The 21,447-nt window shown below is 47.5% G+C and overlaps 3 protein-coding genes across 8 annotated transcripts; 1 reads left to right on the top strand and 2 right to left on the bottom strand.

The window, feature by feature from the left end:
• Nucleotides 1–245: 245 nt before the first annotated feature.
• On the bottom strand, nucleotides 246–12,304 carry camk2a (calcium/calmodulin-dependent protein kinase II alpha). 3 transcript variants are annotated; one of them, XM_061803512.1, is made up of 18 exons: nucleotides 11,773–12,304; nucleotides 11,038–11,132; nucleotides 10,882–10,941; nucleotides 8,219–8,273; nucleotides 8,052–8,117; nucleotides 7,891–7,963; nucleotides 6,991–7,093; nucleotides 6,825–6,908; nucleotides 6,199–6,293; nucleotides 5,980–6,102; nucleotides 5,820–5,903; nucleotides 5,588–5,630; nucleotides 3,456–3,493; nucleotides 3,337–3,385; nucleotides 3,189–3,264; nucleotides 3,006–3,100; nucleotides 2,628–2,905; nucleotides 246–1,936 (listed from the first exon to the last, which is right to left on the bottom strand). In XM_061803512.1, the coding sequence occupies exons 1-18, from the start codon at nucleotides 11,832–11,834 to the stop codon at nucleotides 1,781–1,783; spliced, it is 1,635 nt and encodes a 544-aa protein (XP_061659496.1). In that variant the 5' UTR covers nucleotides 11,835–12,304; the 3' UTR covers nucleotides 246–1,780. The 3 variants fall into 3 exon arrangements, with proteins under 3 accessions (XP_061659496.1, XP_061659497.1, XP_061659498.1); XM_061803514.1 differs by lacking the exons at nucleotides 10,882–10,941; nucleotides 11,038–11,132; nucleotides 11,773–12,304 and adding an exon at nucleotides 10,715–10,731 and having other exon boundaries at nucleotides 249–1,936; XM_061803513.1 differs by lacking the exons at nucleotides 6,825–6,908; nucleotides 6,991–7,093; nucleotides 7,891–7,963; nucleotides 8,052–8,117; nucleotides 8,219–8,273 and having other exon boundaries at nucleotides 247–1,936; nucleotides 11,773–12,120.
• A 125-nt stretch (nucleotides 12,305–12,429) lies between these two features.
• sra1 (steroid receptor RNA activator 1) lies at nucleotides 12,430–16,085 on the bottom strand. 2 transcript variants are annotated; one of them, XM_061803519.1, is made up of 6 exons: nucleotides 15,764–16,085; nucleotides 14,826–14,930; nucleotides 14,527–14,604; nucleotides 14,284–14,444; nucleotides 14,101–14,209; nucleotides 12,430–12,812 (listed from the first exon to the last, which is right to left on the bottom strand). In XM_061803519.1, the coding sequence occupies exons 1-6, from the start codon at nucleotides 15,786–15,788 to the stop codon at nucleotides 12,646–12,648; spliced, it is 645 nt and encodes a 214-aa protein (XP_061659503.1). In that variant the 5' UTR covers nucleotides 15,789–16,085; the 3' UTR covers nucleotides 12,430–12,645. The 2 variants fall into 2 exon arrangements, with proteins under 2 accessions (XP_061659503.1, XP_061659502.1); XM_061803518.1 differs by having other exon boundaries at nucleotides 14,527–14,607; nucleotides 15,764–16,084.
• Nucleotides 16,086–16,339: 254 nt separating this feature from the next.
• Nucleotides 16,340–21,318, top strand: apbb3 (amyloid beta (A4) precursor protein-binding, family B, member 3). Of its 3 annotated transcripts, none has more exons than XM_061803515.1 (13): nucleotides 16,340–16,648; nucleotides 17,826–17,995; nucleotides 18,185–18,231; nucleotides 18,301–18,346; nucleotides 18,493–18,669; nucleotides 18,746–18,873; nucleotides 19,144–19,258; nucleotides 19,430–19,499; nucleotides 19,574–19,657; nucleotides 19,730–19,839; nucleotides 19,994–20,211; nucleotides 20,923–21,063; nucleotides 21,136–21,318. In XM_061803515.1, exons 1-13 carry the CDS (start codon nucleotides 16,600–16,602, stop codon nucleotides 21,191–21,193), a joined length of 1,413 nt encoding a protein of 470 aa, XP_061659499.1. In that variant the 5' UTR covers nucleotides 16,340–16,599; the 3' UTR covers nucleotides 21,194–21,318. The 3 variants fall into 3 exon arrangements, with proteins under 3 accessions (XP_061659499.1, XP_061659501.1, XP_061659500.1); XM_061803517.1 differs by having other exon boundaries at nucleotides 20,026–20,211; nucleotides 21,136–21,162; XM_061803516.1 differs by having other exon boundaries at nucleotides 20,026–20,211; nucleotides 20,923–21,254.
• Nucleotides 21,319–21,447: the final 129 nt, after the last annotated feature.

Raw genomic sequence — 21,447 nt, 5'->3', positions numbered from 1 at the left:
TCCTCTGCGACGAACGATCCATTTACCGAAGCCGTGACCGTGTCTGGTTTCTACTATGTGCACCTTACAAGGAGCAACACAATGTACATTGAAGTCAAGCAACAACAAAACTGCCCATAAAATTAATGAAAATTATGAACACACATCAAAGATAGAATACTCCAAATCCAGCAATACAGCAAATTACAAACCATAAACCTGTAGGGTAAGTTAGAACCGTAAAAAAAAAAAAAAAAATCACCAAGTCAGTTGCTGTGATTATTTTTTTTAATAGATTTTTAAAATTTGACAACAGTAGGGCAAAACGCAGGAGAAACATGCATGTTCTCTCCTGCGTGCGCACACACACACACGCATATCATATTCACTTCCTTTTACACAGCGAGCATGCAGCCGCTGACACGTCACAACACTGACTTTTAATTTATTATATATATATATATATATATATATAACATTTTCTGTTCCGTCGCTTCACCTGAGAGACGTGACCGTTAGCATGTTTAGCGACCCCGGTCGAGTTAGCGTCTTGGCTCAGAGCCCAAGCGACAGCTGCTAAAAGCCGAAAAAGAAAGAAAAACTTTTGCTTGCTCATCAACGAGACGCGCGATGACGTCGGCGCACTATCAAAACCGCGGGAAAGTTTCCACCGGGGGGTGGGGGGGGTACGAGAAAATTTCACTTCGAATGCCGCTAGCCGAACAAAAAAAAAATAAAACGCAGTCAAATTTGCCTTCACTTCAGGCAAAGCTAAAAAGTGCAATTAAATTACAAAATAAAAGCCATTTCCTGCCCGTTACCGAAATCAACGGCGGCCAATCAAAACGGTGGGAAGATTTCCACGCAACACGCCAGGTTTCACTTTCGAAGGAGTTCGAGCTAACGAAGAAAATTCAAACACTGCCGACTAGCCGTGAACATCCAACCAGGAATGACCATCTTATAGATAATCCATGAAAAATAAAAGAATATAAACATTTGTCTACTTGAATGTAAACGAGCCAAAAGTTACATGACTACAGAGCTTCAAACAGGAAGTTGCTTGTCAAATTCAAACGCATGCAATAGAAAGCAGGAAATGCGCGCACGCGTGGACACAAAAACAAATATACCACGACCCGCGCTCACAGACACACGTGCATAAACACGCAGACGCACGCACACAATTACCCCCCCCACCCACCCATCTACACACACACACACACACACACACACACATACAAACTTGCACTAACACATGCACACAGAAGAAGCTAATTTATCATTAAAGCTCTTTAATTGAACTAATAAGCTAGAAACCCCTGGCAAAAAAATTAAATTATGACTACATCCTAGTTATTTTAGACTCCGCCCAAATGTAGCGGAGGGGGCGAGGCCCGGAGGCAGAACCCCCCCCTCACCCATCCAATGGGAGGAGTCTAAGTGCAGACGTGTATGGAAGCTCGCGAGGTCAGAGATGGCGGAAGCGTCTGGATGGAACCAATTGCCACAACAACAGCCACCACCACCACTGGGCTCTGTCATAGCGCCCCCTGCTGGTTACATATCAAAAAACACACAAGCACACGGGCCAGTCACTCCCGGTCTGTTTACATTCAATAAAAATACAATCCACTTTTCACCCGCTATGCTAAGATATAAAGCCCTCCAGCCACAGGGGGGGCGCTGTGACGCATGCAGTGAGGGAAGCGTCCTGTCAATTGTCGGTCACGTGACAACAGATCAAAGAGTTCACAACAGGCGAGCGTGCTGGAAGAAAAAAAAGGGGCGGTCTGATTGGTCAGGGGACGGATGAACAATGACGGGTGGTCGCACTTTGGCCCCGCCCTCGGCTCCTCCTCTTCCGCCTTGTCGCCGTGACCGAACTGCTGCTGTCCATCAATCGGTTGTCATGGTGATGGTGACCTTTCCGAGGATTGGCCACGCAGGACGTTAGCTGGGTAAATATGAACACGGGACAAAAAAATCAAAATTACGATGATGATGAAATGATTAACATTTTATTTAAGTGGATAGTTAAAAGCATTAGCGAGAGCCGGTTAACTGGTACATTTCTAACCAACTAACTCCTAACGACTAAACCAGTAGCTGAGAAAGTGAAAACAAATGCCGGCCAGCTAAAGAGGCAGCCCGCTAAGTGCTAACCGGTACTAGTCAGCCAACTGCTACATTTCTCAACCATTAACCGCTAAGCTATTAGCTACTCAGTTATCTGCTCAAGTGACAGCCATCTTAAGTGTTAGCGCATGTTTGATAGCTACCTGCTACATTTCCATCTAACGAACCACTAAAGTTATAGAAAGCTAGCTGCAAAAGTAGTAGCTAGTCGTCGTGAGCAAACAAGCTTCTTAAATTCCACCCAGCTAATCGCTATCAAGCTAAGCTGTTAAAGTGCGAGTCAGCTGCCTGCTAATTTACTTGCCAGGAAACTTTCAAAGTGTAGAAAATTTCTAAAGTGCAAGCTAGCATTAGCTATATTGATTTAAAAAAAAAAAGTAAAATAAAATGTGACCCAATGATAGCCAGCTAACTGCTAAAGTGTAAGTCATTTTACTGGTAGTTTTACTTTTATAGTTCCAGCGAGCTCACGCTCAAAAAATGCTAGTGCGCTAACTGATTTTGCTAACCAAGCAACTCCCGACACGCCAACCCGCTAGCGGCCAAGCGGCGTCGTACTTGCTGAGCGTGGAGGGCGAGCCTGAGCGGTGGAAGTGGACGATTTGCCACTTGCCGTCGCGGCGGTGCCACACCCTGGTCTCCTCCGATTGGACGGTGCGTGGCGTCCCGTTGGCGTCGATGTACTGCGTGACGCGGATGTACGCGATGCACGCCGCCTCCTCGCCCACCAGGTGGATGTGAGGGTTCAAGATGGTGGTGTGCACCGGCTTGCTATTTTTGGACCACACTACATACACAAACGTACGCATGCACACATGAACACAAGAAGGCGCAATCAAGGGGAGAGCAAGTTGCCCGGCGTAGCCAGGAAACGTAAACGTGCTCACAGTTTTCAAAGTAAAAGCGATGGAAGTCCAGGCCCTCCACCAGGTTCCCCAGCGCCTCTGGCTCGAATGCCGTCACGGCGGGGTCGCACATCTTGCTGCGGACGACACGCGCAAAGCGGCTCGGGCACTTACCAACTTTCCACTTCCTCTCCCTCCACTTTCACAATAAAAGCGCATACTCACGTGTAGCTCTCAAAGTCGCCGTTACTGATGGCCTCGATCAGCATCTCCGTCACTTTGATGATGTCCTGCTTCCTCACTGGCGCGCACACACAATCGTGAATGATATGCGTGTGGATCGGTTCTGATGTGTGTCCTTGCGCGTGTGTACCTCTAGTGTCCTCATCCTCAATAGTGGTGTTCGTGCTCTCCGACGACTCCTGCGGCGGCAGGAAGTGCGAGTTACCCAACAGGAAGTTGTTAAGAATTTGTTCAACGGCGGTACCTCACCTTGACGCCGTCCGTCTTCTTGTTCCCGCTCTTTCCTCCTGCGGTTGGGAGGACAACAAACGCGCACAACAGCAACAACAGCGTGAGCGACACACCAAACAGCGCCACCGCCTGGATCAACGGCCACATCGCCACCGCCCTACCCACTGGAACTTATGTTCTATACTATATACGTTAGATCTATCCCTATCTATTACTACTACAAGCTGGATCTTACTGTTCTCCCGACACAAGCTCTACACTATCATATTCTACGTGCACTACAGCTATACTACTATCAGATCTACGTCTCTGCATCCACTCGCTGCGTCCTCCAGATTTATTGTTTGGCAGACTAGATCTATACTGACTATTATCAAAACTCCACATTTGATACTTTAAATACACGAACTCTATACAAAAATATTTTTTTAGATATACTAGAACTACACTGCCACACACTACTTGTCAATCTACCGCTCTACTAACATTAGATCTACTCTACTCCCGCTATCTCCAGAGATACTACCTCAGCTAGCTCTATAATTTTCCAGGTATGTCTCAATTTACTGCTCTATCTATACTGTTGCAGATCTGTCTCTATCCTACCTCAAGATGTACTGATCTATAAAAAATATCTCTACAGTACGTGCAATTAGTAAATATGGACTTCCCTGGATACTACTAGCCCTATATTGTCTCTCCTAGCTATTACTCTATGTACAGTAGCTCTATAAATTGACATACTGTAATTATCTACACAAGCTCTATCCTTACTACTGTGCAGTAGCGCTACTACTGCTACATTCAAACTAGCTCCACAATTAATACCCGAGCTCTAAATGTCCTGTCCTGCCTACACTAGCTCGATACGGACTACTGGTCGAGTTGCTACTCTGTACTGACAACTGCTACATTGCCATAGCTCCATACAGGTGTACGTCTAGATCTGTAGCTCTAGGTGGTCCAGGCGATCAAAGGTCTCAGGAGGTTAAAAAAGATCCAGATCAAAGTTTTCAAAAAGAAAAACTAATTTTAAAAAATACATCCAGCAGCATGCGTGCGGCCCACCAAGACAAGAGTGGGCAGGCGGGTAAGCGACTGAGCAGCTCGGAGTCGAGTACGACTCAGAGTCCACATTTAGAAAACACTTGACACCAAACATTCCTCAAACGTGACACGAGATACACAACATCTTGTTGTCGTCCACTGCCACCGGCGGGCGCACACACCCTAGCAGAGAAAGTTGGGTAGGGAGCAGGCCTGGGGCTAGGACTGGATGCAGGACCAGTAGGTCCAGAACCAGGAGTAGTACTATGACCAGGTCTCAGGCCAAATCTAGTGTTGAGATTAGGACTAGGGTTAGGACAGGGAGACTCGGGTTTAGGACAAGGACTAGAACTAGGGTGAGGGCTCTGGCCAAATCTAGCACCAAGGCTAGTTGAGGATCAGAACTAGACTAGGACTAGATCTTTGATCTGCTAGACCCAAGACCAAGCCTAAGTTAAGGACCAGGACAGGAACTACTAAGGACAGCAGGTTTAGGACCAGGACAAGAACCAGGAACAGGTGCAGTACTAGGACCAACTGATCATGGGTCAGGATTAGTGATATGATCAGGTCCCAGACCAGGTCGAGTCTCTGGGATTAGGTCTAGGGAGAGATGAGAAGATGAGGAAAAAGTACCAGTACATCTTGGACCAGGAGAAGGTACAGAACTGAAACCAGCAGAGCAAGGACTAGAATTAATACGAGTACTATGAACAGGTTTCAGACTAAATATGGTAATGAGTCCAGGACTAGGGCTAAAATCAGGTTCAGGTTCTTGGACTAGACTAGCACCAGACCCAGGAAGGGAAAGTGGTCTAGGACCACTACCAGGTCATATAACAGGATCAGGAACGAGATTAGAATCAGTTGGAAGGTTGGACAAGGTTTAGCATTAAGACCAGGACTTTGGGACCTTGTTAATGCTGGGCAACAACAATAAATTTGTGATTGACGTGTGATCACACCTGGAAATGTGATTATTGTGAGTCAGCTAGCTAGCCGGTCTATGGTTAGCATTCTAGTTAAAGATGGGAACAGAAGCTCAGCATCACCTCCACCAACGGCAGCGCGGCGACATCACATACAAACCACGTACACACTACCTGAGAAGTTGCGGGTGGCCAACATGGTCGTCAAGATGGCGCCCTGCGAGGAAGAAGAGGTGAGAAAGAAAGGAAGACAAAAGAAGGAACAAAGGAGGGATGGAAGGGGAGTTATAATAGCAAAGGTGAGAAGGGAGTGAAAAAGCAAAGAAAAAATAGTGAAGGAAGAGAAATACAGACGGGGGGGAAGGAAGGAAGAACAAAATGACAGACAAAGATGACGCTTTCCTACCTTCAGCTTGCGGCGGGCGTTAAACTTCTTCAGACATTCCACCGTCTCCTGTCGATGCATGCAGGACGCCACCGTGGAGCGATGCTGTGTACGCACACAAGCACACCTTAACGCGCGCTCCACCCGCGACCGATCACGAGAGAAGCGAAAGGTCGCTCACAGAGATCCAAGGGTGTTTGAGGGCCTCGGCAGCCGAGATGCGCTTGGCCGGATTGATGGTCAACATCTTGTTGATGAGGTCTTTGGCCTCGGGGGTCACCGTGTCCCACTCGGGGGACGGGAACTGTGGAGCGCAAGGAAGGCCGCTCAGTGTCACGGGAACAGACAAGTCGCAGCACCGACGACTACGTAGGCGCTACGTGACCGTGCGAACTCGTACGTCGTACGCCCCCGCTTTGATCTGCTGATACAGACGGTGCTGGTCTTCATCCCAGAAGGGAGGATAGCCCACCAGAAGGATGTACAGGATCACACCTGAGGGTGGGGGTTAGGGTGCAGGGAGGGACAAAAAAACACAAAACTTTGGAGGACGCAGCACAGCACACATCTGAGGAGGCAAAATACAACGAGTGACGATGCATCTGAGGCCACACCTCGCCCTGGCCTCAGCCTCAAACACGCAAAACAAGACGAATATCTGAGAACGTACGTCTGAAGGTGCAAAACAGACAACCGAGGACACAACCATGGGAACACGTAGGGACACACCAAAGACATACGTGCCTTGAGAGGACAATACACACCTGAGGACACAAAAGACACACCCCAGGAGACAGGACACACCTGAGGAGAGGAAACAAGAAGACAAGTGGAAGAAAGGAGGAGATGAACAGAGAGAAGAACACACAACACGGAGAATAGGAGAACAGATCAAGAGAAGGAGGAAGGACTTGGGCTGGGGGATAAAGTTCAAAAGTAAGAGAGGAGTGAAGAAGTAAAGGAGATCAGGAGACGAGGAGAGGAGTGGTGGAGTGTGAGACAAGGTAGTGACGGATGGAATCTGACCACAGGCCCAAAGGTCGACGGCTTTCCCGTATGGATCCTTCCGAAGAACTTCAGGGGAGAGGTATCCGGGAGTCCCTGCGAAGCCTGAGGACGCAAAGCAGCTTCCTTAGCGACACGGCGGCCAACCGGGCCAACCTCGTGCAGGTACAGGTGAAAGGACTCTCACCAAACCAGGCCTGCTGCTCGCCCTCCACTTCGATGGCGAGCCCGAAGTCGGCCAGCTTGACCGCCGCCCCCTTGGACTTGGAGGCCAGCAGCAAATTCTCGGGCTGCACGACGACAGGTGTGTTAACCGTACTAATGACGTGTCAGTTTTATCAAGCAAAACCAGTCCAATCCCATTCATCTCCCCGTTATTCTGGTATGGCCGAGGACTCATCTAAGACCATCTCCTGCATCCTGCTCTCTAACACTGTCCACTGTCCTCATGTCTTCCCTCACAACCTCCATCAACCTTTTCTTTGGTCTTCCTCTCTCTCGGTCTCTTCCCTGGGAGCTCCATCCTTCCCACCCTCCTACCAATTTCCTCACTCTCTCGCCTCTGGACATGTCCAAACCATCCAAGTCTGCTCTCTCGAACCTTGTCTCCAAAAGATCCAACTCTGACTGTCCCTCTAATGAGCTCATTTCTAATCCTATCCAACCTGCTCACTCTGAGCGAGAACCTCAACATCTCCATTTCTGCTTCCTGTCGTCTCTTCAGTGCCACCATCTCTAATCTGCTGGCCTCACCACTGTTTTATAGACTTTGCCCTTCATCCTAGCGGAGACTCTGCTGTCACATAAAAAACCAGACACCTTCCGCCAAGTGTTCCACCCCGCTTGGACCCGTTTCTTCACTTCCTCACCACGCTCACCATTGCTCTGGATTGTCGACCCCAAGTATTTGAAGTCATCCACCCTCGCCATCGCTTCTCCGTCTGCCCCTCTCATTCATGCACATACGTTTTAATTTACTTTGGCTAATCTTCATTCTTATCCTTTCCAGTGCATCTTTCTAATTGTTCCTCCGCCTGCTCCCCGCTTTCACCGCCCATCATTATCACTACGAAGGGTGGGTGCAAACCTTCAGGTCTCGGTGGACGACGCCCATCTGGTGACAGTGAAGCACCGCCTCCAGAATTTGCTGGATGCAGTGGCTGTTGACAAAGTTCAGAAGGTCGGACATGAGAAAACGTAGCGCGTTAACACGCCGGGCGCGGCTTTCGCTAATTGCCAGTCGCTCACCTGGCGTCGGCTTCGCTGTAATATTCTCTGGCGACGATGTCTTCGAACAACTCGCCGCCTGTCACCCTGACGTACAAAGACGCGCGCATGAAGAAGTCAACGTGACATTCGCTTTTCCAATAGCACCGGGCGCAAAAATCATACAGGCCGTCCAAAAAAGGACTCACAAGTCAAAGATGAGGTAATGATGAGCCTCCTCCGAAATGCTGTCATGAAGCCGCACTGCGAGGGGACGAGGGACGCCAAAACCGGGGGACAAAGGAACAAGGAAGAAAGGGGAACACGGGGTAAGAAAAGTAGCGACACAAAGGAAAAAGGAAACAACCGCGCACAAAAGCGAGGGCGCGAGGAAGCACCGGAGGAAAAAGACGAGAAGTTCGGGGGTTAAAACAAAAGCGCAAAGAAAGAAAAGAGAAGTGAGCGAGAGGGAAAGTAGGGAAGGAAAGAGAAACTTTTAACAACAATTCTCTGCGCGTCTGACAATAACAAGGACCGTTTCCATCATGTCGCGTGTATTATGGGCACTCGGTGGCCACCAGGTGCGCTCGGAAGCGGAATGACCTCAGGTGCACCGGAGCGGCCAATCGGAACGCTGGCCGCGGCCCGCCGTCCAATGGCGGCTCTGTGTGGGTGGGTGATGCTCCGCAGATACCGAGGAGGCTTACGTAACGTAACTCGGTGTGTGTGTGTTGCCAGGCAACAGTGTCTTTAGGTGAAAACGTCAAAAGCCTCCTGACAACACACACACACATGCACACACTGGTGCAATGTGTAGGAGTGTTTGGAGAGAAAAATGTAATTGTTTCTCTCGAAGAGCTTTTTTAACACAGGTGTGCGTGTGCATGTGTGTGTGGGCAGCAGAAGCAGGCGCGCTTCCACACGCTCATCCAAAATAATTGCCGCCGCTTGCATTTCGCCTGTGTCATGATTTTGATATGAAATGTTCGAGTGACATGAGCTGCGCTGCGATTGGCTGAAAGAAAACAAAAAATATTAGGCATTTATGCATGTATGTACATACAGGCACGAGGACTCTAAATTGTAGGTATGAATGTGAACGGTTGTGCTCTGGCGATTGGCTGGCGACCAGTTCGGGGTGTAGCCCGTCTGCTGCTCAAAGACAGCTGGGATAGGCTGCAGCATTCCTGCGAACCTCGTGAGGATAAGTGGCAAAGAAAATGGATGGATATATATATATATATATATATATATATATATATATATATATATGAAACTAGTTGCTGACTTTAAATTGCCCCTAGGTGTGATTGTGAGTACAGCTCTTGTCTGTCTCTCTGTGCCCTGCGATTGGTTGGTGTGTACTCCGCCTCCTGCCCTGTGACAGCTATGATTGGCTCTGACACTCCCGCCACCCTCGTGAGGATAAGGGGCTCAGAAAATGGACATGCTATGCTGTTTTAGAACTAGTTATATAGCTATTACATTACGATTCATTTACAAATATTCATTTCTTTGTATTCCTTAGTTTTCTTTAAATTACCTAACCAATTAATTAATCTAAAATGCAGAGTGTATATGTAAAGTTGGAGATTTTGCTATTTCTTTTATTATTTTGAATTAATTTAATTGATTTTTTAAAAATAAAACAGATTTTTTTATACATTTTCTTTTCATGATTAACTATGATAATTATTATATATTTAGAAATGTAAAAAAATATCTCTACAGTCTTAGTACTATTTTTACTTGTATTATTTTGAATTAATTTAATTGTATTTTTGTAAATAAAAGTTTTTTCAAAACATTTTATTTTCATGATTAACTATGATAATTATTATATATTTAGAAATGAAAAAAAAATCTGTACAGTCTTAGTAATATTTTTTGATTTTTTTTATACAACCCCAATTCCAATGAAGTTGGGACATGTTAAATAAAAACAGAATGCAATGATTTGCAAATAATATCCAACCATTATTTAATTGAATATATTTCAAAAGGCATTTAATGTTCAAATTGATTGCAATTAATAACGAACTTAGCATTTTATTGCTGCACCACGTTCCCAAAAACCTGGACAGGATCAGGGTCGTACCACTCTGTGACATCACCTTTTCTTTGAACAACATTCAAAAAATGTTTGGGAAGTGAGGACGACAAATTCTTGAAGCTTCCTTGGTGGACCTCTTTCCCATTCTTACTTGGCCAGTTTCAGCTGTTCAACAGTCCGGGGTCTCCGTTGTCAATTTTATGCTTCATGATGCTTGATCCTGAAATTCCTTGCAACTGTACATTGACGAACATTCAACCGCTTGACTATTTTTGTCACACGCTTGTTGACAAAGAGGTGAACCTCGCCCCATCTTCCTTTTGTCCCCGATCATGGCCCCCCGCCTGTGCACCGATGGGACGTTCCAAAAATTTTCCGCCACCTCTCCCAGCTTTTTGGAACGTTTTGCAGCCATCAAATTCAAACTCTGTGATTATTTCGAACATTAAATCTTTCGTCTTTGTAGCGTATTCAACTAAATATAGCTTGAACGTGATCATCCTTGTATTCTGTTTTCATGCATGTTTATAACATTGCCCAAACTTCATTATAAGTGAATTTGTAAAATGTACAAAAAAATAATTCAGAAAACTGAAAAACAAAATCACTTCATGTGCATTAAAAAAAAAAAAAAAAAAAAAGGAATACATACATTTTGCCTGGCATCCCCTCTTCCCGTTCTAGAACGCTATCTCGGTCACATGATGATGACGCCACATGAATTATCGATGGCACGGCATAGAGCGCGTGTCCATAATTCATCATAGTCACCCTCATAATTCATCATCTACGTCCTCGGGCGTTTTTTTTTCCACTCACCGATGTTGGGGTGCTTGAGCAGGCGGCAAATTCGAGCTTCGCGGTCCAACTTTTGATGATCTGACGGCAACGGAAAGACAAAGTTTCAAGTGCGACGATGACGTCGGCGGTCGACGCTTGCCCAACGCCCCGAAGCGTCAGCACTTATCATCTCACCTCGGGCCGACAGCTTCTTGGTGTTGATGATCTTGGCGGCGAACTCCTGACCCGACAAAACCTTCACGCAGCGGCGCACCACTGAGAACGCGCCCCTGCCGACGCACAAATGCACACAAGCGCTTCGTCAGCTGAGGGGAGAAAGGACACGAGGGACGAAGGGAAACAAGACAATGCGGAAATGCGAGGAGGAGGAAAAGAAGACAAGGGCGGAGAGAAACGGGGAGCGAGGAAACGAGGACGACAGCGAGGGAGGGAGCAGGGCGGAAAGACACGGGGAGGAAAGGAAACAAAAATGGGACAATGAAAGTGGAGTGCAGAGGAACGAGTGAGCAGGGAAAGAGAATAAAAGTCAAGACGACAGGAAACGTGGGGAGAACAAAGAAACTGATTCCTAAATGAGTGAGGGGGGAGGAAACTTAGCAGGAAAGGACTCGGGCAATCACAGGTGATCAATACTCTGATTGATGAGGCTTCTTCTGCACGTTTCATCAAAATCAAAGCAACGACGGAAGTCTGTCCGCGGCGTCTACAGAAGAACACCCACACGACTTATGTAAGAGAGTGAAGGGTGGCGAGTGGGACGAGGTCAGAGGTCCCGCACTCATCCGTCCATCTCGTTGCGGATGCTACTCGGCCGCACGTCCGTTCATCACGTGAATATGGATTTGAAAATATGCACGAGTCCGGACGTCGCCGCACAAACGATTGCCGTGAGAACTCAAATCAACTTACTTTCCCAGCTCCTCGTACAGCTGATACTCCTCCGTGAAACGCGTGCAAATGACCGTTGCCATGGTGACCCGGCAGGGCGAGGGTCAGGGAGGGGAGGAAGATGATGATGATGATGAAGGTCAGCAGCTGGATGGAGGAGGAGAAGAAGCAGAACTTGTCCGTTTCTGCACAAGCCAGAAGATGATGAAGAAGACAGGGATGATGAAGAGCGGCTCCTCTCCAGGTTCAGCTCCCCGCCTACTCACCGCCCCCCCACCCCCACCCAATCAGCCAATCACGGGCCGGGGATCGCTCAGGCAGGGTCGCCATGGTAACTGCATCCTCTCACTTTTGACTGCCGCTGCTGCCGTTGCAAATGCAAAAACACAAATGATCAATATAGATTGCGCCACATGAAAAAAATCAAGTCAATATTGTAATACATATTCATTGATATTTTTCCTCTCCGGCACACTTTGAGCTCACCTGCGTGTTTGGCGTGGAGCCGCTAGTCAGGTCACGCGAGTGGTCAGCGAAGCTCTCCTGGCAGCTTCCAGACCCCCCCCCCCCCACCCCACCACACAAAAATTAAAATTTGCCGCCCCCTGCTGGTCCTGTGAGGTCCCTGCGTCCTAATAAGGCGGTTTGAGAGCATAAAATGATGCGATACGCATTACGTCATCGTGTAAATTTTTTATTATCTTCAGGTCAAACATCCAGAAAAGAAAAAACATATCTTTGCTGGTGTTGAAGCAGTCTGATTGGTGAGCCAGTACAGGAGAATGGTGGTTGCTGGGTGGTTGCTATGGCAACAACCCCTCCCTCCCATTCTTTACTTTTAACTTTGTCTACCTTGACTTTGCGAGCGGCCGCCTGAGTGAAAACATTCAAAGGTCACGACTGACAGGCGTCACCGCTGTCCAACGTTTCGGGGCAGAGCTTGCGGGTCTCGGCAATCAGTCGCTTGACGCCGACCATCCATTGGCTGACCTCGGTCACGTGATCCACCATCAGGGAGCGGTGAATCTCGTCGGCCTGGTCCCAGCGTCCCGCTTGCATTTCTGGAAACACACCAGAGTCGCCGCTATGGATTTTATTGAGGCCGATTCCGATATTTGGCAGAATAAAAGGCCGATAACCTACAAATCGATTCATTAAAAAAAAATGGATCAGGAATAAAACGACTGCATTTTTAGATCCTTGATGCTGAAAGCAAGAAAGATATGAATTAAATGCACAACATTAGACTGTTGCATAAGAGAGTTTGTCCTTAAGTATTTTTAAACATTACAACTAAGAGAAAACATGGATTAAAAAGTTGTATTTTTATTTTTTTTTTAACTTTAGCATGAATCTCCGCCTTATATTCTAATATGTTTGTATATAAAGATAAAAGAAGTCAAAAATCTCTAAAAAAAATAATTTATGCTGATTTTCAGACAATAATAGATAAGAAATTAAAAGAGGTTTTAGTGAAAGAAATATTACAGAAAAAAGTAGAAGTACTCTAGAACAGTGATTCCCAAACAGTGTGCCGGGGTACATTAGTGTTAGTAATTTAAGTTACCCAATTTTATGTAATTGCTAAAAAAAACATTTATTTCCAAGAAATAATGTATCTTTATTCACCTATTTATGCCAGTGAGGCACAATGACAGACAAAACAAAAAAATCCTCTTCTATTAGAAGGCAGGAAGTACATACCTTAATTAATGGATCCATTTTTGGTGACATTTACTTTTTGTTGGTGTGATGTGGGATTTTTCAATTTCGAAATATATGCCTTGGCTCTATAAAGGTTAGAAATCACTTCTAGAACTCATGAGGGGGGAAAAAAATAAACGTTTTCAACCCGGATTTAAAAACATTGACACTTGAGGCTGACATCACCTCTGTTGGCAACTTATCCCCCCCTTTTTTTTTTTTTGCAGCATAATAGCTAAACGCCGCTTCACCGTGTTTGTTTGGACTCGACCTCGTATTCCGCTAGCATTTCTTTGCGCAATTTTTTTTCTCAATGCAAATTTGAATGTCCAAGTCTTTGTCTTGTGTTTTCATGTCTTAACGTGTAAACACATGTGATTAGCTAGTGACCAGTTCAGGGTGTCACCCTGCTCCAACACGCCTGCGACCCACGTGGCGATAAGCGATATAAAAAATGGATGGAAGAAAGCTTAAAAAAAAAAAAAAAAAAAATCAGCTATTAAAAGGAAAAAGAAGAAGAAAATCTGCTCATTTTTACTAATTAGCACAAAGGTAATGTTGGTTGATTAATCATCCTGGCCTCGCACGACCGGAGTACGCACAGCAACGATCACATTCAGACAACACGACAGCAGAGAGACAAACCTCGCGACAAGGCGCTCATGCGTTTCCGCACGGCGAGACTCAGTCGTCCAGATGTCCAGCTGTCCTTAAAGAGGCGGAGTCTCTTTTCCACATCGTTGCACACTTGGGGCTGCGCAAAGGACAACCATCACGTCCCGGATCAACCAATAGTGGACGTCACCGTCGTCCCGTCGCACGACGTACCGCGACGTCCCGCCTGCATGCGGCTAGCGCTCCCTCCAGAATCTCCTCCACTCCCTCCACGTCGGGCTCCGCCTCCAACTGGCCGCAGTCCTCGTCACCCTCAATCCTCTTTTCCCCCGCGCCGGCCGCGGGAGGTGTGACCTTCCATTCGGGCGCACGCCCTGTAGGAGGCATCAAGCGGACGAAACATATATCAGCGCACGCGCAACGTGATTTGACTGCTACAAAATTGCGGCGTCTGACCTGCGGGAGGCGGGGCCACGCCACACGGCAATGGACCGGAGGCACAGGGATGAGGAGTCTTGAACGGCGCCGCTGCGTCTACTGACCACTCACGAAAAAGACATTCACGCTGATTGGATACTAGAACATTAGGATGTACAACAAAAAAAACAACACTTTTACAAGACACAAGTGTGATACTACATAAATACAACACACGTGCACTAACACCACACACTGAAAGCACAAAAACTGTGGCCAACACTACTACACGAGTACACAATTAGTAATGCTACACAAGTACAAGAAGGTTGTGAGACCAGGCATCGCAGGCCTCTTGTTGAGGAGGTTCCTCTGGGGCGTGTGGGCTGTCTGGAGGCCGTAGGAGAACTGAGGGGGGTCGTTCCATCCTCGTTCCTGGTTACCTGGGCAACACATTCACATTTGATGATTTCATGACAATCAACATGTTACCTCGTAGATATGAACAGCCGGTACGACATTCCTCCTCACTATATTCCATATGTGTGGATGGCAAGAAAACCGAAAATCCAAAGATGGCGCACATAGGAGTTGTTGTACAATTACAACAAGGGACCACAGAAAGAGTAATGAGAGACAGACAACAGACTCACTCACAATCATACCTACGGGCAAGTCCAATCAATGCATGTTTTTGTGGATGATTTGGTAGCAAACCGGAGTGCCCGGAGAAAACCCACGCAGGCAGGGGGAGAACATGCCAACACCACTTGGATTTGAAACCCGGTCCAAAGAACTGTGAGGGCAACGCTCTACAGCTGCCCCTCCGTGCTGCAAGAATAACCTTTCATAGGAAAAATATATTTAAAAAAAAGGGGGGGGACGTACTCTGTATTAATGATATAAGATTTCGTATTGACAAAAAGTATAATTGTTTGAGAAATGAACAAGTTGGGACTTAATGTCAATGTCCATACATTGGCTTTGCTGGGAACGTCGACCTCCCCAAAATGGCTGCCACATAAGCACGTCGGCTAGCCAGGGTCCTACACCCCCCACCCCTGCGCCTCGTCTTCGTATTCATGCGTTACCTTGTCAACCCTCCAAGCACCGCAAAAGAGGAAAAAAAAAACAGTCTAATACTGCTTACGGCAAGATATACAACTAGGTTTTCAGTGTTAGAGGCCATACGTGGACATAATAATACTGTGACGTGTCCGGTTGGCTCCACAGCACATAGTATTTTCTAATAAACGTTCCATTTCAACCCCCTTACCTGGTTTGACGTACATGTCCTCCATTGTGTGTTAATGTTGACAAGTGTAAACCAAAGCTAAGATAAGATAACAGACTACAGATGATAATAATAATAAAAAAAGACTTCCTGGTTAAGGGGCAGCGAGATAAAGTGCATTAGCTTTGAGTACGAGGATTGTCCTCATGTGTAACGACTGTTCGTGTTGTACAAAATACCCAGTGTCATGGAGACTTTGCCGTAGTTATTTTTAACGCTAAATTTTGAAAATTGTATTTTCAAAAAACTAATGATCGTGTAACCGGATGAGCCGAGTGTATCGTTTGCCATAAAGCGCGCGGTATCTGTCGCAAAATACCGACGTCACTTTGGGCGGGCGCTATTATTCGGATTTTAAATGTTAATGTAACAAACTGCCTCTTTACATATTTTCTTTCTCATTGTTTCGTTAATTTTTTTAAACCTGATGCGTTATGATCAGAATTTAAAGCAAAAACTCGAGTGGAGTTGACGCTTGCGGCGCCGTGACGTCATTGGAAGGCGGAGCGAGGGAGGGTACCGATGACGTATTAAGGAAGGGGGAGGGGAACAGGAGGGAGCGGTTCGCCCCACCCACCGCCTCCTCCATCAGTGAGACGAGAAGAAGACGCCGTCACACAAGGACACGAGACTGATGCTGTTGCCGTGGAAACAAAGACACGCAGAGAGCTCGAAGGCCCTTCGTACCGGTCCATGACTACGTGCGTGCGTGTCGGTTTTTGAGTGTGTGCACAGACCTATGAATGCGTGCGCGTGCGGGCCTATGAGTGTGTTTGCAGCGTGTGCGCGCTCTGGAGGGCAAGCGCCTGATTGGAGCCATGATGGGCAAGGACTACATGTTGGCGATCATCATTGTCAACTGTGATGGTGAGACCCCTTTTTCGTTCAACCAACTTTGTCGCGGCCAGCAGGAAATCCTTGTCAAAGTAAAACTGAAGTTTAGGGAGGAAGAGAAGAAGAAGAAGATGAGTTAGCAAACAAGCGTCCGCCGCAGCACTTCCTGTCTGCGTTGCCTCATTAGTTATTTAAGCCTCTTTATGCTGCAACCAACAATTATTATTATTATTATTCTTTGTGTGCAAAAAAGTATGACATTATTTCATATTGACAGAGCAGAAAAATGCACAAACATAAACTGATCAGTTCGGTTCAAGTTTGGTCGGTAACAGAAACTCTGCCCAAATGTTGATCGTTCTTGTCCAAAGTAAAAACAGATATTTGGAAATGTATTACGTCATACAGTGTTGAGAGGCTGAAATTAAAGTAAAGAATAATAATAATAAAATATTTGGACAATACTAATTCAAACACATTTACTAAATCATTATAAAAATAGTAGATTAGTTAAGCCATTCGTGGGCAGTTTCCCATTTTTGGGACATCATGATTTTCACGCATTATATCCTTCAGTATAACAAAATATTGAAGTGTTTTAATATGATTCTGATTCTGGTTTTTGGGACGATCTACTAAGAAAAACCAAGTACCCTCCCACGGGCGGCGTCCCATTTTTGGGACGAGATTCTAAATTAATAAAGTTATCATATAACTGAGCGATAAACAAAAAAGAAGTATATCCTTGATTGTGGGCTGTTAGGAGACTTTTATCTCAATAAGGCAAAAAATTGCCACCCTGCCCATGAGGGCATGGGTTAATAATCGATTAGTTGTCGATTAATCAATTAATTGTTGTCCCTCTGGACTTTGAAAAAAAAAAAAAAAGGATACTAATGGCGCTGGATACACGGCGCAGGTGGTGGGTGGTGGTATGCATAGTGAGCAGAGAGCGGAAGAAGGGTGGCATCGTGCCAGTGCCTAGAATTTAATCGCTCCAAAATATGACGGACAACATCTGCTTCTTCTTTGCAGCACTCACGGTGGGGAAAAAAGATGTTTGTCAAAATATGCGCGCAGAAAAAACAAAAAAACAAACGCAGAACGCTGGACAGTTATCGGATGTCGTGAAGTCTGCTGCCGCCGACGAGTTGCCGAGTAGCTGAGGCAGACTCAAATGTCAAATGTTTTGTGTGCCTGTGCATGTGAGACAACATCTGGACCGACCAGAACCTTCTGCTGGACCCGGACCTTCCCTCGGGATGGAGAACCATCCAGGACTCCACCGGAACCTACTACTGGCACGTGCCCACTGGCGCCACCCAGTGGCAGCACCCCCGACTGAACGGGACACCCACGCAGCCGCACCCTGATGCTCAGGTACGATCTCCTGTCACAGGTAGCGCCGTTTGATTTCGATGCAACTTCCTGTTTGTGTCCGGGGTGGAGGACATGTTTTATTCCATTTTACAAATATCTGTGCGGCCAAAGTGGGGCTTTGTTCTTGTTTCGAAACAACGTCCTGTCACATAGAAACTCTTCTTCTATGGTGTTTTTTTTTCTTCGAAGGATGATCAAAAACCGCCGAGCGTCTTTGAAGTCCCAACTGACACCAGGTAACGAAACACACGCAGACGTAGACTCGCACGCAGCGTGCAACCATTGCGTGTATGTTGCGGTTGAAGGTCTTGGACGGCTGCCGACTCCTGTCGCCGTGATGACAACTCACAGGTATGACATCACACAAACACACAAATCCGCCCGTTTAATCCCGGCTTAATCTCATCCGTGTCCTCCTTTCTCTGCACATCTGTCCATCGTGACGCCCGCCCGCCCATCTGTCCGTCTGTCCGTCCTCTCGCCCGTCGGTCCGTCAGTGTTTCACGGTGCGCTCGCTGGGCTGGCTCCAGGTGGAGGAAGAAGACTTGTCGCCGGGTCGCAGCAGCCTGGTGGTGGGAAACGTCATCCAGCAGCTGTCTCGCTCCGGCGACGGCGGCGGCGACGGCGGCGGAGGCCCTCCCGAACAGCGAAACGGGCCGGGGCTCTTGACGGAGGTGAGACAGGCCCCGCCCATCTATCTGTCTGTGTCTTCTGTTCTTGAAAGACATCTGCCTGTCTGTCTGTCTGCAGGGGCGCGAGATGAAGTTGCTTCTGAAGCAGGACACGCTAACCCTCGTGGACCCGGTAGACCACACCCCCTTGTACTGCCAGCCAATCATCAACATCCGTGTTTGGGGGGTGGGCAGCAACAACGGGAGGTGAGCCAATCGGCAGGGAGCCGCCGTTACCGTCTCACCCGCACTCCTCTTCCGCCACCTGCTTGGGTCTTGATCCTGACGCTAAGCTAAGATCACTGTTCTAAGCTAACATGTCACTGATCACATGTGTCTCTCTGACTGCCGCCACGCCCCCACCTGGCAGGGACAGGTAATGCGTGCACACACGCACAGCAATCGGCATGCGCAGCCATTGCAGGTAGCGCAGGTGTAAACAGGTGCGGGCGCCGCCGCGCTTCTTCTCGTCCTCAGGGACTTCGCCTTCGTGGCGGCCGATAAGGACAGCTGCGTGCTCAAGTGTCACGTGTTCCGCTGCGACGCGCCCGCCAAGGCCATCGCCACCGCGCTGCATCGCATGTGCTCGCAGGTCAGTCGCACCTTTGCGCACGCCACACGCCCACGGGGATCATGACGCGCCCTACGATGTCACACGCCATGATGAATATGTCCCGCAATGATAATGTCACATGACCCATGATGGCGACACACCCCGCGACGACATCCCCGTGATGATGTTCCCCCCTGTTGGCGTCCTCAGATGATGTCCCAGCAGACGTCCCGCTCTCTCTCCATGGACAGCATCTCGCCCGAAGACTTGCCGCGACAAGGTGACGGTCTGACGCGCCGCTGCTCTGCTCTGATTGGCCGCCCGTTGACTCCTCCTCCTCGCTGTGTCTTCCAGTGGAATTCCTGAAGGCGGGGCTCCAGCGCATCTACAAGTTTGACGTCTACTACGTGGGGAATCTACCAGTGTCCCGCGCCATGGGTACCCCGGCGTAGACATCACGTGACCACCTGGGCCACGCCCCCTTGACTCATCCAATTGCGTGCATTGCAGGCATGGAGGTGTTAAACTTGGCCATCGAGAGCATCATGAACTCCACCCAGCGCCACGAGTGGGAGGCAACCGTCATCCACGTGACTGACAACTTCCTGTCGGTCTTCAAGGTACACTTGCTTGATTTTAATAGAGCGTCCAATACTTCCCAGGTGTATGTTAAGGAATTGTTTTGTCAGGACTTAAATCTATCTGGATTTATTTTTCTACCTTCCTCCAACTTCTTTGTTTGCATCAACATCCTACTGTATGTATTTTTCCAAGGTGGATTTATTCGTCTTATTTTGTAAGCGCAGCAGCAGGAAGGCGAGGAGCCGGTGTGGGCGTGTCAGGTGCGTTTCCTCAGTTTCCTGGGCGTGGGGCACGACAGCCGCACCTTCGCCGTCATCGTGGACGGCGGCCGGCAGCGTTTCGAATGTCACGTCTTCTGGTGCGAGCCGAACGCCGGCCTCCTGTCGGAAGCCGTCCAGGCGGCGTGCATGGTGAGCCGCATTAGCTTAGCCTAGCATCATATCTGATCGCAAATGATGTTATGTAGTTAAGTCGTCAGACCTGTAATTTTCCATGACGGCTTTCTCGCATTGACAAAAGCAAAACACGTCACACACACGTTACTCACCAGGCCGAGCCACGTCTTTTAATCATCATTTATCGTGTGAGGAAGACGAGCCCAAGTGCTTAAAAATAATAACGCACCTCGCTGGTGTATTATGTATTGGTATTATGCGTAACACTTTAAAATATATATCAATAAATAAATGTATGGTCCTCACTTAGAGAATTTTCATCGATACTGCAAGGTACTGGAATGGAACACACGCGATAAACAACAAATACTACAAGATACTTGTACACATTGTGATTAACGCTAACCCTACCTTAAAAAAATAAATACTTAAAGTATCGAAGTAGAAGTATCGAATCAATTACTTTACTAAAGTAAAAGTAAAAGGTAGACTGAGAAATGTTCTCAAGTACAAAAGTAACAATATACAACATTACATAAAAATTAGGTTCCTTTATTTATGCTAATGCTATAAAAACAACACGCACCCGTAGCTTTGCTAATGTTGGGAAGCGGCTAACAAAAAAATGCTATAGTAAGTTACGATAACCGAAAAGAAAGTGACTGAAGTACAGTAACTATTTGTACTTAATTACTTTCTTCGCCGATCACTTACGTTTCCTTTCAGGTTCAGTATCAGAAGTGTCTGGTGGCCCAGACGCCGCCGCCCAGGAGCCGGCTCCAGCACGGCGCCGCGCCCAAGGTCAAACGCGCCAACTCCGTGGACGGCGCCGCTTTCAACGGCAACGGCGGCGTGTTGCCACGGAAGGTAAATGGCGGCCACGGCAGGGGCGTCCGCAGGGGAATGATGGCGTTCTTCGATACCTTCCGGAACAAGCAGCCTGCCACCTCGTAACGGTGAACGTACAAAATGGAGGAGCTCGGGTTGGACTCCCTAAAGACGGACGACGCGTGGTGATGTGACCTTATGCCACGGATGCCCGCCGATGAAATAAATGAATTTGGTGATCTGAGTGGATGCGCGCAAGATTTATTTGAGAGTTATGATACGTACACAAACACACACATTCATATGAGAATCGGCACCTCCAAATCTGAGAACGTGGTCCTCGGTCGGAAAAGGGTGGTGTACCCTCTCCAGGTTAGGGAAGAAATCCTGCCCCAAGTGGAGGACTTCAGGTACTGTAGCTTG

The sequence above is a fragment of the Syngnathoides biaculeatus genome, chromosome 18 (genome assembly GCF_019802595.1).
Source record: "Syngnathoides biaculeatus isolate LvHL_M chromosome 18, ASM1980259v1, whole genome shotgun sequence".
NCBI classification, from domain to species: Eukaryota; Metazoa; Chordata; class Actinopteri; order Syngnathiformes; family Syngnathidae; genus Syngnathoides; species Syngnathoides biaculeatus.
The sequence above is the reverse complement of the archived record's forward strand: the minus strand, read 5'-3'. Positions and strand labels throughout refer to the sequence as shown.

Bases quoted from the DNA above. Each gene is read 5' to 3' on its own strand.
- camk2a (XM_061803512.1), bottom strand. From the start codon at position 11,834: ATGGCAACGGTCATTTGCACGCGTTTCACGGAGGAGTATCAGCTGTAC. The intron at 11,133-11,772 runs GTAAGTTGATTT...GTGCGTCGGCAG, and splicing joins CTGTACGAGGAGCTGGGAAA to GGGCGCGTTCTCAGTGGTGC. The intron at 10,942-11,037 runs GTGAGATGATAA...CGTTGCCGTCAG, and splicing joins CAAGAAGCTGTCGGCCCGAG to ATCATCAAAAGTTGGACCGC.
- apbb3 (XM_061803515.1), top strand. From the start codon at position 16,600: ATGATGGGCAAGGACTACATGTTGGCGATCATCATTGTCAACTGTGAT. The intron at 18,874-19,143 runs GTGAGCCAATCG...TCTCGTCCTCAG, and splicing joins GTGGGCAGCAACAACGGGAG to GGACTTCGCCTTCGTGGCGG. The intron at 19,840-19,993 runs GTACACTTGCTT...TATTTTTCCAAG, and splicing joins ACTTCCTGTCGGTCTTCAAG to GTGGATTTATTCGTCTTATT.
- sra1 (XM_061803518.1), bottom strand. From the start codon at position 15,788: ATGGAGGACATGTACGTCAAACCAG. The intron at 14,931-15,763 runs GTAAGGGGGTTG...TGTGTTGCCCAG, and splicing joins GGACATGTACGTCAAACCAG to GTAACCAGGAACGAGGATGG. The intron at 14,210-14,283 runs GTACGTCGTGCG...TCCTTTGCGCAG, and splicing joins CATGCAGGCGGGACGTCGCG to CCCCAAGTGTGCAACGATGT.